Here is a 16,287-nt window from a genome sequence, read left to right as displayed (position 1 = left end):
GTCTAACCTTTGCACAATCGTTTGTTCGCGCTCACTTTCAGTCGTTCTAGCTTTTTCTACATCTACATACGGAGTAATACAGTAGTTACTAGTGTTATGTATATCGTCTGATTAAATATTAGTCCATTTTGCTTGGAACACTGTCCGATGTGCCGCTTTTCGAAACCCACTCGAAGCATCGGGATCAGCCTCGAACGTCGTATAATTACATTAGTTATGTACAGATACAAAATTTCGATGAGAGTAAAGTTTCCTTGAAACGCTGCCCTGTATGTTTTTGTCAGCAGAAGTAGAAACGCACCGTCCGAAACTACCCCTGGCATGGTCTGTGACCCAACAAGCCCGACGCCTGAGAAGCTCCCCCATTTTCATTATTTATTGTGCCGGTGGCCAATCTCAGATATCTGTAATGAAACCACACAACAAAAATATCTACAATTCACAATATGTTCGTGTGCATATATAGAAGTCATCGAGTCGCAGAAATTGTGGAATCCACAACAAACAATGCGTATGTATACTGAGAAGTAATCAAATCACAGAAATTGTGAGTCCATAACAAACAATACGCCAGTATGCCTACGGAGTAGTCCCACGATATTTAGAGTCCACAACATAACATAAGCAAACACGCCATTTATTTAATGTCCATCACAGTCCTTCTCATACATCCATCACACGTCCATCACATACATTCCATTACAAGTCCATCACATACATTTTATATCTCCATCTACATCTACACTATGCCCACGAAAACAAGAGCAGAAGCATACAGAGACATGATGAGTAGGAGAAAGATGGCTCGAATCATGAGAGCGCAAATATTGGTAAGTTTTTTTTTCTTCGTCCGCCTTACATGTATCTGACATATTTGATTAGAATGATCGCTTGAAGACTTCACAGAGAGACGGGCCGTTTCGCGGCACTCGCAGCGGACGCCACGCGATTCGAATTGACTATCAAGAGGAGCAAATTATGGTCGAAGTGGTGAGTCTATTTTTATTCTTTACGATTGATACACGATATACTCATACATAAAATAGCCTGATGTTCCTGCAAACGCAGAGCCTAATGATGTTAGGCAGGTCTTGAAGGCTGAAGGACTTAAGCCCGACATCGGGACACCCTTCAATACCGAGTCAATCGACCACAACCTCGGGGCGGTCCTCAAGATCGAGTCCAAAATTTCAACAAGCATCAAGATCGAGCAATTCGAGCCCGACCTTGGCATTGAAATCAAGACCGAGGACATCAAGCCCGACCTTGGCATCACCATAAAGGTCGAGCCCGTTGAGCCCTATCTTGGATATCCATCACGATAGAGTAGATTCATTCTTTTTGACGTATTTAGAGGCAGGGTGGCGATTTATTTCCAAGAACAGTTAGTACGCAGCGTTGGACGTTACGAATTCTGGTTATAGGACTATATACATATCATAGTTACTGCCTACATAGTGAAATAGCTCGCAGATCGGTAAATGGACTCTTACTTTACATAACTATGTAGTACATCCTAAAAGTCGACAATGTGATACCAGGAACGTCCGACTACATTCTGGACAAGAATGGGAGGATGAACTAAGGATCTGTGTTTAGAACTACCTATTATTACAATACATAAAATCCACCAAGTACTACTGAGCATTTTTCAAGGCGTTCCGGCATGTGTGAAAGCATAACCGGATAACTGCAAAGCTCCTTTTCCACCTCATCAAATACACGACGCTGTCCTCGAACGAATCAACGATCATGACCTGCGGGAAGGTGTGCAGGTTGGCACGTGTACTAACTGGTGGTATGGCGAAGTGAGTTAGATTCACTATGATCGGTATTTGATCTAATTTGACTTTCGATTCAAGCTGCAGCTGAGGGTTTCAAAGGTGCGTAAATCCCGATGCCCATATTCAGCGCATACTGCACCCTTCGGCCCTGTACTCACTTGTCTGCATGCGCTCGTTCTCATTTCATCGATGTTGCCACAATGCGGTGCATTTTTATTAGTGTCAGTTTTTTGATATCCACACTTCTAATGCCAACACCCCTCACAGAACCTCATCATACACAAATTTCATTCCTCAATATTCACCATACAACACTCGTGCTAACCTTTCGTCAACCGTTAGCGAACTGACATGCTGTCACCAAATGTGCCGGCTATCGGACGATATCTCTAACCTTCCGTATTCTAGTCACAAGCAAACCCGCCCACAGCGGCAGCGCCAAAAGCACCCTGGGAGCCGGAGAACGTCTGGTTGGTGAAGAAAGGAGGAATGTGGAGTCTTTTTGTATATTAGGTGTGCTTGTAAATTTGACTGTTAGTTCTAATGTTACTTTTACGTAGCTTGCCAGTCCTTCACACAGTGTGATGCCTCGGAATATGACGTGAGGGTAATGCGGGAAAATTGAAAAATTCCTCCACAAATCAACGTAAATACCCTAAAAAACATACGGTGGGGTTTCTGTCATAGGAATTTATCGCAATTCCTTTACAAATACTGTAAAATACCCATTTCAGGTACACACAGTGGATCCTCAGAATTTTTTGCTCAGCGACAGCCTTGCATCACGCTCGCTTTCTAATTTGAGATGATACATTGCTTCAGACGAACGTATAAATGGTGGACAATACATATAAGTACGAGTACGATGAGAACATTTGAACAACACCGGCCCTCCTCCACAGACTCCAAACCATTAAGCCTGCTCTGTAGAGATGGATCTCAACTGCGACACTTTTCCTCAGTTTGTGACCCAAGCTGACTTCTTTGCAGCGCTCCAGGATCCAAATCTGCCTAGTCCATATGAACAACTACATGCGCCACAGCCCGGAGTTTCTGGAGTTGTTGTTTTTCCAGTCCTTCCTCAGATCGAGAGTTGGAGCACGGGGGATGGTACCAGTACCAGTTGTAAACTGAAGAAGACGGCTGTGGTAGCAGCACTTGAAGCAGTGAAGCATGATGTTGCAGAGCTTGAGGAGATAATCACTCACCACAACACGACGGCAACTAACATGTGCGAGTCCTATGAGAAACACATTGCAGATATAAATGATTATGTCGAGAAAAATATTGAGAAGACTTTGCAAAGATGTGGAGAGGATGAAGATGATGCGATGTTAGAGGCTATTCTGGAAGCAAAAGGTGATCCTGGACTCCTCGTAAGTGCTTTCACAAGGTATCATCGAATTTTATCTTACTAATGTTGATACTAGGCAATCGTTCGACACGCTTTTTCGCACGTTATTGGGACTGTAAAGCTCACCGCAAAAGATCTGCCATAGTGGCCGCAGGAAGGTGAAGAATGGCCTGTTGATAGTGCAACCAATGAAAAGTTTATTCGATTGCGCTGGGAAGACAGTTATGCTCACGAGGACAACAACCTCGCACTTCAGGCAATCTTCAAATACATTTGAACGGAGTGTGCTGAATATAGTCCTGCAGCTGGGAAGGAATTGAAAAATTACTCAATAGCATTAAAATTACTGGCTTAATCTCGCTCTACCGCGACAGCTGCAGCTGTAGATAGCGTGTTGGCGACGCAAGATATAAATTTGACCAAGGATACGCGCCAAAGTGATCAAAACGGAGTACGTATTGAGTTCTAGCCCCATCTGAAAAATGATTGTCATATCAGCCACAGAAATATGAGGTTCGGAAAAGAAATTTTACTGCATTACCAGATGATTCCAAGTAGTACAAAACGGATGCATTCAAAACGGCACTTGTCCCACAAGTAATGTCAGAAGATGAAGATGAACAAACACGGAAAACTTACTGGTAGATACGTATCACGAGGCTGGGCATGGGCAAGCGATCAAGTAAGTACCAGGTCTTTTTCCTTAACGATAACGAAGCCTACCATTGGACATAGAGGAATAATTTTTTTTCAAGCTACCGATGTGCAAAGAATTCATATGGATGATACTCGTCCATGTAAGATGTGTGGATTCCCAGAGTGCTTTCGCTATTGAACATAATAAATTTCAGAATAAAACATTGACGACACATACCTTACTAGAGTGCCCAGGGCATCAAGGGAATATTTTCGTCAGACTTGAGGCATCGTACGAGGGCACATACATGAGGAACTTTGTTGCCGAGGCCAACAACAAGGAGTTTGCATATCTCAATAGGGATACAAGACTCAGCTTGGGTAATGACTTCGGAACGCATAATCATCTGATCGTGTACGTTTGTTAGTCATGGACCCATATCGAATACCATCCTTCTGAATATACACGAGCGCACGGGCAACTTGTGATGCGAAGAACATGGTGCCGTTATTTGAGTGAGAAGTCATCAATGATGTCGAGATCAAGCCAAAGCAGCCGACAATAGAAAAAGATCAGGGGATACAGGATACCATCAGGTCCAAAGTTCGGAGATTAATGAACTTTGCCTGACGGAGTGGGAGCCGGACATTATCTGAAATATTTTTAGAACATGACCAATAGTAGATAAAAGCTTACCATGAGCTGCTTCACTTCGATACACGGCAATCTCTGTCATCATACTTCCTCGCTGCTGAGCTTGATTCTTGATGATTCCATTCAGCGTTTGATGTTCTGTAGCATTGGCATGAGGGGGAAGCATAAGAGTGTACTCATATATCAGATGAGTTTGAACCCAATGGCGCATCAGTGTCAACTCCATTCGTCCTCCATCGTGACCATTGCGGTTAACGCGTTAGAGCATCCCATTCAAACGCTCAAAGGCACACAACCACAAAGAGTAGACAGGACAGAAAACCTTGATCATGTCGGCAATGTACATTGATGCGTGATGATTATTAATGGTAAGGTGAATTTTTAGTTCGAGGCAGCGCAGAAAATATTGAGACAAGAAAGGTTGCTCAAGACGTGACTGGCCCATAGAGATGGATCTGATTGCTAGGAGACGCACAGCGGCACACAGCAGCAAGATAGCATCATATATGCATTGGCAATTCCGTGTGAAATCAGGAGCCTGCGTATTTGGAGGAAGGGGTGGCTCAATATCGGGGATATTATCATCCTCATCCCTCCCAGACCACCAGAGAAGGATGTGGGCAATCGTGAGGAGGTGTCTCCATTCATCATCCTTCTTGAGTGTCTGGTTCTCGCCAAGCTGAAAACATTTAGTATAATCTTTTGAACGAGTAAATATGTACGTACATTCTTTGGAATGCGTGTGATATGACCTGGCCATTTCACGCTGTTAATGAGGGCCTCAAATCGTTGCTTCTGTGAATTTCTGCCTCCGACACCGGAAATCGTATATCCTGCAAATAGCACCCACATGAAGAGGTGGGCAATTATGCCTTGTCTCGAGTAAGTAGTGATACGACACATGAATTGTAGCTAACACTATACTAAGGAAAATGCAGTGCATGAAGTCCAATGCTATCTTCCTCGAGGGAAACCAGCCTGCGATGAGGTTTAGTATACTCCAACGAACTCCATGGTCATAGAGAATGGTCCTTTGCCGAACGGGGTTGGCATTGCGCGAGCATAATTATTGTCGTATCAGATGGTTATCATCTTATGCCATCCAGCCTGTGAAAATAATTAGTTGAAGTGACAATTTTCGTCGGCAAAAGGACTACTGTAGTCATAGCCTTCGTGTGTGTTGATTTTGGTGACATCTATATCAAAATGCAAGCAAGGGTGCATGTCATGGGAGCGACCAGCAGTCCCTGACAATTTCTGAGCAGCCGGCATATCTCAGTCGAGAATCTCATTATCTGCATAGACATCTACTGGCTAATCCTCATCGGCGATATACATGCGGACACCTGCAATTTAGAATGACAGCCATATTGTAGACAACATATAATATACGTAGCCTTGCCACCCTTAGGCATCATTAATTCCTTTGTTGATGGTTCAAGGCAGTGGTTGATTTGCTGCACATTTGGTTCCTGGGGTCCAGGTAGAACTGCGGCACAGATGATATTGATTTGCAAGCATTCGTCCCTCGTAAGATCGTTGATGGCAAAATATATAGCTCCAGTTGAGTGAGGACGGTTTTCTAGTATATCCATCCTACAACGCAATGTATCGGTTGGGTATATGTGCACGAAAAACACCTACTAGTCTGTATTAATTGTGAGATGCAGGCCATAGCGATGTTTCGTCGGTTTCTTTGCTGTCATCCTATCTGCTGATCGATCGCGTATTGCTCCAAACTCGCCAACTTCACGCACAATGTTGGTCTCAAAGCTGAACCATGATGGATGTCCGTCATGATGAAATCTTCATCATCATTTGCTCGAGATTGATCATGACGACTGTCACAAATGTATTTTGAAAACCCAGGCTTCATTAGCATTTGCCTCAAACTCCCGATAAGAGATGTCTGTGGGTTCATTTTTTTTTAGCAGTGCGGACAAGTTTACCTTTCGCATCTCTCCGCTCCGAGAAGATACCTTCACAGTATTTAACAGTACACTCATGCTGAAGTTCATGAACAGGACCGGGTACATTATTTTGAGGTACAAGGGGTCCACAAGCTTACGATGAAGGTGTCTGATGGTCATCTCCTGGAGCGTCGGATTTTGGCAGTGGATACTTCTTTGAATGTATGCGAATGACCTGCCGTGTCTGATACACGAATCTGTCTTTATGCTCGGAGCATCGAGAGCAATGACATAGAAAACGTGGTCTATCTGGCATTGTGAGGCGCGCGATCAATATCGTCGACAACGAGAGTGCTGATATATACTTGGGTGGTTGTATGCAGGAAAATGAAAATGGACTTAGCTCAATTTCTGACGTATCATTGCTAATTATTAGAACGCGTTCACATCGAAGTTCACGTGAACATAAAATCAGACAAAGATCGACGTCGTGAGCATAAATTCTATGGTGAAGTGCAAGGTAATTAGATACATTCATAACAATCTAACGAAGTCCTGGGATTGCTAAATTTTACCCTGGGAGTTTCGTGAACTAATAAATGACACTGTGAGGTTTCTGAGTTGTGTCTCATATGCGGGGCATTGAGGACAGAGGTTTTGAGCGCTTTCTATATCTCCCCCCCTTCTTAGGCTGTAATACATGATCGGTGAGATGTATGTTCGACATTTAGAGACGTTTGGAATACCATTGTGCCAGATGAAGGCATTGAGTTTGATCGTGTCCTTTTCCCTTTCTTTGATGTGTCCTCGCTCGGATTCCTATTGTCACCGGCACTGTTTTCGTCATGTTCTGCTTCGGTAACCATCTTATCAGCGGAGAGATTGGCTGACACGCCTACTGCCTGTTCTTCGTAGGACATGGATCCATCATCGCCGTCCATATCCATAATTCTGGTGAAGCTGTGAGGTATTGACTGGTCCATCATAGCACAAATATCGACATACCTTGATTTTTGCTGATCATCTTGAATATTATTGCGAGCATGATTATTATTTTCGACTTCATTGGAGGACTGGACAATGCTGGTGGATGTGGTTGCGCGCGGCAGCGTCGTGGGGGGCAGGGGGTCTAAGGATTCTGTGTCTGGCTTAGAATCAGACAATATATTGGTCTCCTTGGCTGCCCTCCCCAAAGCATGTGCGAGATGAACAAGATGTCCAGGGCTCTCTTCTGCATGGACCAATGCAGCATATATTCTTTCAATTCCGAGTGCCTCAAGGTAGTCATTCTCTGTCAGGTCGTGGTATTCATCAGGTGATTGTGTGATGAGTTGTCCGTGTAGGGGCGCTTCTAATGGAACTCCAACGAGTGTGCGAAATCGGCGTATCATCCAGACGATTAATTTTTTGCTGATGTCCATTCCATTCCCTTCCACCATGCCGCGTGCCACCATGTTTTGCATGTCATCAGCCGAACCCATCAGGAAAGCCTTCGAAATATGCAATCATGTGTGATTACACACTGCTCTATTGCATATCCAGAATAAAAACTCACGTTTGAGACTTCACGGCCCTTCACTCCATCGATAGTTGAGGAGGCTGCCAGCTTAAATTCTCCCTCATTCGCTACTGCGTTAGACGACTTTTCTCCAGCTCTCGCTCCAACTGTATTGGTTGCTTCATTCGATTCAGCTGTGACCACGTCGACAGATTTAGTGCGGTAATTCACTATTTTTGTAGTTTTACCCGAAGTGCGCACTGACTCCATCATGTTAGGCGAAGCTTGAGCATCATCGTTTTTCTTACGGCTCGATGATATCTCCAACGCGTTCATCTTCTCCAACTCATGGTCGGTATCGCTCATAACGTTGCCTTGTCCTTTGCGACTTACGACCACATTTGCTGCCTGATGTTCCTGAATTTTTCCTCTATTCTGCAAGGGCTAAGTGGTGAGTGTCATCCTAGCCAGTATAGAAAGCTCACCTCGGTTGTGTTCCGGACATCGTTCTGATTATCCCTCATGTCTTCACCCTCTTGGACTGATATTCTGTCAGACTTGGGCATTGTTTAGCATCTCTGATAAGTGACTGCCTTAGGTACCTACTCTTTTCGCGTTGCGCACAGCGCTACCCCCCTTTGTGCTCTCTGGAGCGTCCTAGCCAATTCAATAGTGAGTATATATTCTAGTAACATTAATATCGCATGTGTAGGAAGCTCACATTTTGTGCGGTACGGACGGCCTGCTTTCCCTTCGTATTTCTAGCTCCTACCTGTTGTTCCACATCTTCAAGGTCAATGACAACTGTGTTCTTCGCTACCCACGCAGCCTCCCTATCCTGGATGAATCTCTCTATCATATTGAGCGACTCCTTGCTATGTTTAACGGTGGAAAAAACGTCCAGACCACACATATTCTCATCCTTGTCGCATGTCAACTCGTGATATGCCTTCTCGTCCCAATGTACTTAGATATGAATGATGAGCAACTGTGATGGACATGTGAATGCTAATTCACTTACGCTTCTTGACTTCCGGCACCTCCACGCGCTTGACGACGTCATCCCACGTAACATTGAACTTCTTTTTCACCTTTCGCACATTTTTATCATTGAAGGTGCCACCTGTAAGGAGCATTGCCGTATGAAACTCCAAGCGTGCTGAACGAAATGTGGGCTTATACCCTTCCTCCTGCCACTCTTCTTTGAATGCGAGAATGACGTCCCGAATATACGCAACCACGTTCGTATACAGCTGTAAATCTACTGGGTCCATATGTCCCTTCTTTACCTGTGGTTTACCGTTCGCGACCATCTTGACATACACGCCGTGCTGGTGCAAGAGCACGAGTAATGCATAGATACAGTTGGATGGGACGACCAGCTATATGTGAACAGTCAGTATCTACAATTTTTCGGGCTGGATGTCTGACATTTGGACCATCGACCTCCCACTGTACAGTTAGCTGTCGCTTGCTTAAACGATAATTTACGACGGACGATGACTGAATCGTGGCACATGCTTCGTCAGATCGTGGAAAATTTTGAATGAGAACGGGATTTGACATAGAATACAACTTGGTGGCCATGATCAATTGATTGTTCAACTCGGAGGTAAGTCAGGTCTAGGGTGTTAACCCTTACGGGATTTGCCGCCGTGATATCCCACGCAGATAGACTTTCACATCAGCTGGTTTATTACCTTGCTCCGCAAGGTCATGTTCACATGTTGGTAAATATGTGCTAACATAAGCATGTAGTCCGTGTGAAAAAAAATAATTTCAAAGTTGGATGATGTGACTCCCCGGCGTCCCCGCCCCGATTTACTATCTAAACTGCCATGGAGTCAGCGTATTTGAACTCTTAAATACTTCTGACAATCGATGTGCTTTCATATTCAGTTTGATGCCATGAATGTTAAAATAAGAGTTACCAGAGCAAGATCAACGTTGGCGACAAGTAGTTGAAAAATAATAAAATTGGGGACGAGAAAACTCGGGCGAAGCCGGAGCAAGGTAAATAGTCGGCAACGCCGACCCCTAGTTAATAATTTTGTCTGCAATATATGTTGTGCAGGTATGCTACAATAAATTCAATATTTAGCGCATCCCACAACTATATATCCCTGCGTCCACTCGTCGACATCCTGTCTATCTGCTAATGATCTTGGCATAACCCCATTCTGGGCAGAGTGGGTTTTCACTGGATTTCAACGTTCAAACTCCCTACATTCGCTAACATATCTCGATGCTTGTGGCTCTGTCTAGAAGCGAAATACTTTAATTTAGGTCGACGGAATCGTCACCCTTCGTCATGTCTGCTCAATGATCTATTTTTCTGTATAATCATGATTTTTTATGCACTATGCTATTGACAATTCATTGGACGTTACACATCCTAATGTTCCTTCCAGTGAGTACGAGAAACAAATTCAGGAGTTTAGGACATTGTTATAAATATTCAATGGAATGTATTTCGAAGCATGAAAAACCATAGGATTTCGGGGGAACATATCAAGTTCAGACTAAATATCCAATGCAATGTGAAGTATGAACAACCATAGGATTTCAGGGGAGCGTATCAACTTCATGCCGCCTATGCGCATGTGACACAAATACAGATCACTGATAAAATGAGTCCTTTGGTTTCGTTAATCTTAATCCATCCATTGCTCGAACCAGGCCTAATAAACAAAGTGAAGGTGTTCTAAATGTACGAGATAACTCTTACCTTTGTCTCTGCATCGGTCGGTCCACATGAGACACCTCCCTGTGCCATGCCTGACGACTGAACAGGTAGAACGGAGAAGCCGTACCAAGGTTAGGATAATTTATGGAGCAAAAAAAACAGGTTCGGCTCACCTGCGCTTCAGCCATGAGTGAGATATCATCAGCTTCAATTGAATCGGAGTTTCCTGTAACAACGCGAGACAATATTGACGATTCGACCTAGCGAATGATGAGTTTGATTATTATTAGTGTGACCGCACAATATAATTTGCGCCACCATTGTGTCGAATATTCCGTGAAGCTCGTCCTTATTCCTTGGCTCATCTCGAATGGACTGTGCAGCTGGACAGAAGGGCTGTGAATGTGGATAATGATGGAAATTATTGAACCTCTGCAGATCAGCAATTTATGCCGGACTTACCGTAGTTGCGACGTCGTTCTCTCCTGTCAAAGCGTGCAGTGTGTCATTGAACACCCGTCGGGAAATACGCATTGATACGGGTCCTGGTTTCGGACGTGTGGCAGCACTGGACTGTCCGATTGATCCTGACTGGATTGGTCGTTTAGACCGCTTATTCGGCCTCCTTTCCCCTCCTGCCTGAGGTTGACAAGTGAGGTTCTTCATTCGCAGTGCAATCAGTTGGTCATGTATTACCTTCGGTGGGGAAGTTGGACGCGATTCTACTCGCTTTCGCTTTCCCTTGACTTCAGTATCCACACATACAAATTCTTGGTCATCGATTGCTACACGATTCTTGCTCATAAGCGTCGGGTCAGATTTCACGTCTTGAGCTTCCTCGGCGTTGCATTTCGTAACTTCGTCAAAGGTCACAATATCGCCATCTTCAGACTGTCTTGGTCTCAGCCATGGCAACGGTTCGACGGCATCGACTGCGCAGCTACTTCGGGACAACAAATTTGTCTCCAGAGCGGCCTTCCCCAGTGCGTGGAAAAGGTGGACCAGGTGGTAAGGACTATCACGCATGTGAGTCAATGCAACGTAGAATCTTTCAAGCCCAAGTGCTTCCAAATATAAATCACGGTTCTCAAAGGAAGCTTCTTTTGGGCTCTGTGAAATGAGTCGTCCATCGAACTTCTCTTCAAATGGAATGCTAGCAGCGCATCGATATCGCTTCATCAACCAGATAATTATATTGTTGGAGACAGTCGTCCCATCTGCAGCGTCTATGGCTTGTCGGAGGAGCTCGTCTTCACTGGGCCATGCGTATTGTCCTTGTGATTGTACAGGATCCTGCAGAAATAATGATGGATCGTTTTTTGTGGCCAGAATGCTGCAACTCACACTGTCGCTGTCCATCTTCACGTTTTCATCTGCCTGTACGTCCCTTTCTGGAACCGACTGTGAAGTCACTTGGACGCTTGTAGTTATAGAATGATTGACCCCGCCTCCTACCTCGATTTCCGGTGGAACTGGAGGAGCATGTTCCATTTGTGATGCGTTTGGTGATGAGGTACCCATTTCACCCTGTTGTGCCTCAACTTCATCACAGTTTATTGTCATGGAGTGAAGCATCTCGACAGTCTGTTGGGCGATGCTCATATGCTCATTTCTTGGTTGTGCATTCCCCTCCGACAAAAATGAAATTTGAGGTATGTCTTCAAATTCCACATCTATCGGCTCCTTCATCTTCATTGAAGCTCGCGTTCGTTTTATAGGGTCCTTCGGCCGGTAGTCCTTCGTCGCGGAGCTCGCTGGTATCTTTATGGTCAACTTCTCTGATCGATTGGCGGACCGCGTGCTGTAGTCATGTCGCTGACCATCTACCGTTTCCGAGGGTCCGTTGTTTATCTGCTTAGCCTTCCTCAGTGCTGAAGGTCCTGAGTCTGGCAAGGCCCTAGAATGGAACGCCGATTCTTTGGAAGCGCACCAAGCTCGCACGCCGGTCTCTATAAATCTGTCGATCATGGTTACAGAGGCATCTGTGTGCTGTATAGACGAAAAACCGCAAAAATTCTCATCATCGCCGCAAAGCATGTCATGCAAGGATGAAGGGTCGCTGACTAGGTACAGGGGTCAGCAATGTTCTTGACAGAAACTGTACTCACGTCTGGCTAACTCTGCGATGTTCACTCCGGAGAGAAAGTCTTCCCACTTCACGTTGAACTTCTTCTCCATCTTGCGACAATTCAACTTTGTGTAAGTTCGACCGGACAGTGCTAACGCATAGTGAAAATCAAGGCGTGCTGATCTCTGTATTCCAGTTGTGCGATCATTCCCTGAAGCCACCGTCTCTTCCTTAAATGCGAGCATCACGTCCTTGAGGTACGTTGCCATACTCGCATACAGGTGCAAATTTTTCGGGTCCATGCGGCCTCTTTCGACTTCGACTGCACACTTGGACATCATCTCGACATATTTGAGCCATTGATGGTGCACTGCCACGAATTTATTTCTGCACGATCGTGATATTGGATACTACGCGTGCCAAACGCGTGCAATAGTAGTCAGAATTAAAATTGCGTAACTCGAACTGTGCTTACATAAGGAACTCCATCCTGGAAATTAACGCTCAATATCCCTTGACGAATCATTGGTGCGAGTGTAATCTTCATGTTGCACAGTTGGCTGCGCTCGTCAGCGGAGCGTTGAATGTTTTGAAGAATGACAGGTTTGTATAGCGGATATGTAGCAGACATTATTGAAATAGTGAAGGTGGTGGAGCTGAAAGAGAAGAAGATTATTGTCACAAACTCTCGAATCTAACATAATAGCAAACAGATTTTTGAATTCGGATGCTATAGGATGTACTTCGGCATCTGCCGGCCTTGGAAGCTTATATAGGGAATGTCAAATGACCAAGACTTCCATAACGTGTCCAACAATTGTGCCGACCAATAAAACATCGCAGGCCTTAGCTTTATACGAAACAGTGCGTCAGCGTTAACTTTAGTGTGAAAAAACAGCGTAAAAGACTCCAGTGTCCTTCAAATTCGACACCTGATTGGTATCGTTCTATCATGTCCATATGTTTCGCATGATTCCAGCAAGTATGATGATGGACTTATGTGGGACTAGCTATGTTTTTATCAAATGATTCCCCACAAAACGACTCAGCGGCCAGTTACTGACCCACCTTATTCCTATTCCTATGCGCTTAAGTTTCTTGAATTACAGCACCGTGACACTGACCATTTTCATTTAGGCAATCTATCGGAACAACTTCTATGTGTTCTCAATCCAAGGGTGGTAAAAATATTCAGGCTACTACATACTTGAGCTATCGAATAGTACAGTACGATGCTCAGTACATATATCTGGTAGGTAAGGCCACACAATACAAGCGAGTTAATCATATCTGCAGCAACAGCCAATGAATCTCTCCAGCAGGTGTCAACTGGATTTGAATACATAGCAAATAGCAATGTTATGATTGCTTAATTCTCTGAGGGCATTAGCTGGATCAAACATTTTTGTCAAGAACACATCTAGGATGTCGATAATACCTCACATTTGAACCCGTTCAACTGGTGAGTATTGCTTCGAGTTGTATTGGCGGGATCAATCTAAATCATTACTCGGGTTTCCTTCCAGCATTGCACCCAATTATGATCACCATATGATCACACAAAATGCTGTACGTCTGCAGGCCAAATTAATTTACACGATTTTTCCATCTCTCGTTGCCTTTCTAGTCAGAGACCCGAAACACGGTAGCAGACAAAAAGATACATCCAGACACACAGTTCACAGAGCCCGTTAAAGACAGGTTGCCACTGAGGCGTTGTCCAGCAAAAATCGCTGCAATAAGCAAACGGTAGAGATAAAGAGGGGCGCCGAGAGACGTGGTGATGGGGCTTGTCAAAGACAGGTTGCTATTGAGGCGATGTCCCAAAGCCACGTCTACTCAACAAGAATCGCTGCACTACGCAGACGGTAGAGATAAAGAGGGGGCGCCGAGAGACGTGGTGATAGGGCTTGTCAAAGACAGGTTGCCATTGAGGCGATGTCTCAAAGCCACGTCTACTCAACAAGAATCGCTGCACTACGCAGACGGTAGAGATAAAGAGGGGGCGCCGAGAGACGTGGTGATAGGGCTTGTCAAAGACAGGTTGCCATTGAGGCGATGTCCCAAAGCCACGTCTACTCAGCAAGAATCGCTGCACTACGCAGACGGTAGAGATAAAGAGGGGGCGCCGAGAGACGTGGTGATGGGGCTTGTCAAAGACAGGTTGCCATTGAGGCGATGTCCCAAAGCCACGTCTACTCAGCAAGAATCGCTGCACTACGCAGACGGTAGAGGGAAAAGAAGCGCCGAGAGACGTGGTGATAGGGCTTGTCAAAGACAGGTTGCCATTGAGGCGATGTCCCAAAGCCACGTCTACTCAGCAAGAATCGCTGCACTACGCAGACGGTAGAGGAAAAAGAAGCGCCGAGAGACGTGGTGATAGGGCTTGTCAAAGACAGGTTGCCATTGAGGCGATGTCCCAAAGCCACGTCTACTCAGCAAGAATCGCTGCACTACGCAGACGGTAGAGGGAAAAGAAGCGCCGAGAGACGTGGTGATAGGGCTTGTCAAAGACAGGTTGCCATTGAGGCGATGTCCCAAAGCCACGTCTACTCAGCAAGAATCGCTGCACTATGCAGACTGTAGAGGAAGCCGTCGAGAGACGTGGTGACAGGGTTCGTCAAAGACAAGTCCCCATTGAGGCGATGGCCCGGAGCTACGATGCAGACGGCAGAGAAAGAGGAAGGCGTGGTGACAGGGCATATATCAAAGACAGGTTGCCATCGAGGCGATATCCCAGAGCCAACGTCTTGAATGAAATTTTCAACAGGCGGTCATGTGACTGACCCTCCCACGGCTTTTTGACGTTTCTCACAAGTCGCGTGTGAATGCATACATGACAAACTAGGGAGGATTCAAACTCAGCTCAATTGTACCCTGCCTTTGAAAATCTGATACTTGTCATCTCAGAGACGTAGTATTACAAGACTGGTCACGCGGTCACGAGTCTATGACGCGGTCAGATTCGAAGTTATAAGTTCCCGTGTACATAATACTCGAATACCAGCTGGTGCGTCTATAAGCATACTAATACAACGCGTCGTCGAAGCTTCGCATCGGCTACCTGTAATGCAAGATGGGCGGCCTCTATAAGGCAGAAAACTTGGATGATTCTGACTCCCCAGACGATAATGACATGGATGTGATCAATGACCCGGGCTCGGCGGTATGTCTTTGCATTCTACAGAGAATCTCCTATGGTTGCTTAACCCATCGTATCGTCCAGAGTGTCAGTAGGGTCAATCCCAGAATTGAAGAAGATCAGATGCAGGATCAAATTCAGCCGTCCGAAGTACGTGAATCTGTATTCATCATGTACAGACTCCAACATTATGGTATTCGAAAAGCACGACGACGAAGAAGAAGAAGAAGAAGAAGAAGATCAGATAGCTGACGAAGATCAAAAACACTCTCAACGACGATCCATGCGTGCTACTAAAGGCACAGTGCTTGGTGTTCTAAATCCCGCAGGCGAACCTACAAAACCAACGAAACCGAAGAGGAAGGCGTTCCGTGCACCGTACCATAAGCTGACACCCATTTTCACCGATCATATTCAGAGCGCGGATATGGAAGTATCGTATCCTGCCACTGCTTCTACGATAAATTCGACAGGCGTTGATGTCCTGGTCAGAATCTTCCCATTATAGTGTTAAATTCACTGATGAAGTCCGTAGCATTGCGTATATTGCACAG

The 16,287-nt window shown here is 45.1% G+C and overlaps 4 protein-coding genes across 4 annotated transcripts; 2 read left to right on the top strand and 2 right to left on the bottom strand.

The window, feature by feature from the left end:
- Nucleotides 1-746: 746 nt before the first annotated feature.
- On the top strand, nucleotides 747-1,325 carry EDB93DRAFT_1250194 (uncharacterized protein; the record flags this gene model as incomplete). Its single annotated transcript, XM_041452969.1, has 3 exons — nucleotides 747-830; nucleotides 883-990; nucleotides 1,047-1,325. The coding sequence occupies 3 exons, from the start codon at nucleotides 747-749 to the stop codon at nucleotides 1,323-1,325; spliced, it is 471 nt and encodes a 156-aa protein (XP_041308050.1).
- A 3,022-nt stretch (nucleotides 1,326-4,347) lies between these two features.
- Nucleotides 4,348-5,281, bottom strand: EDB93DRAFT_1250192 (uncharacterized protein; the record flags this gene model as incomplete). The annotated part of the gene is made up of 4 exons (XM_041452968.1): nucleotides 4,348-4,427; nucleotides 4,472-4,604; nucleotides 4,905-5,108; nucleotides 5,156-5,281. 4 exons carry the CDS (start codon nucleotides 5,279-5,281, stop codon nucleotides 4,348-4,350), a joined length of 543 nt encoding a protein of 180 aa, XP_041308049.1.
- A 1,686-nt stretch (nucleotides 5,282-6,967) lies between these two features.
- On the bottom strand, nucleotides 6,968-13,222 carry EDB93DRAFT_1250191 (uncharacterized protein; the record flags this gene model as incomplete). Its single annotated transcript, XM_041452967.1, has 16 exons — nucleotides 6,968-7,030; nucleotides 7,086-7,290; nucleotides 7,345-7,829; nucleotides 7,895-8,272; nucleotides 8,323-8,394; nucleotides 8,444-8,494; nucleotides 8,559-8,803; nucleotides 8,859-9,219; nucleotides 10,566-10,622; nucleotides 10,697-10,783; nucleotides 10,842-10,919; nucleotides 10,986-11,162; nucleotides 11,220-11,816; nucleotides 11,868-12,586; nucleotides 12,632-13,001; nucleotides 13,067-13,222. 16 exons carry the CDS (start codon nucleotides 13,220-13,222, stop codon nucleotides 6,968-6,970), a joined length of 4,101 nt encoding a protein of 1,366 aa, XP_041308048.1.
- Nucleotides 13,223-14,374: 1,152 nt separating this feature from the next.
- On the top strand, nucleotides 14,375-15,345 carry EDB93DRAFT_1103799 (uncharacterized protein; the record flags this gene model as incomplete). The annotated part of the gene is made up of 3 exons (XM_041447342.1): nucleotides 14,375-14,902; nucleotides 14,935-15,138; nucleotides 15,178-15,345. The coding sequence occupies 3 exons, from the start codon at nucleotides 14,375-14,377 to the stop codon at nucleotides 15,343-15,345; spliced, it is 900 nt and encodes a 299-aa protein (XP_041308047.1).
- Between the last annotated feature and the right edge of the window lie 942 nt (nucleotides 15,346-16,287).

The sequence above is a fragment of the Suillus bovinus genome (assembly GCF_016758785.1).
Source record: "Suillus bovinus strain UH-Sbo-P2 chromosome Unknown EDB93scaffold_25, whole genome shotgun sequence".
NCBI lineage: Eukaryota > Fungi > Basidiomycota > Agaricomycetes > Boletales > Suillaceae > Suillus > Suillus bovinus.
Note: the sequence above shows the minus strand (reverse complement) of the source record. Positions and strands in the feature narration are given on the sequence as shown.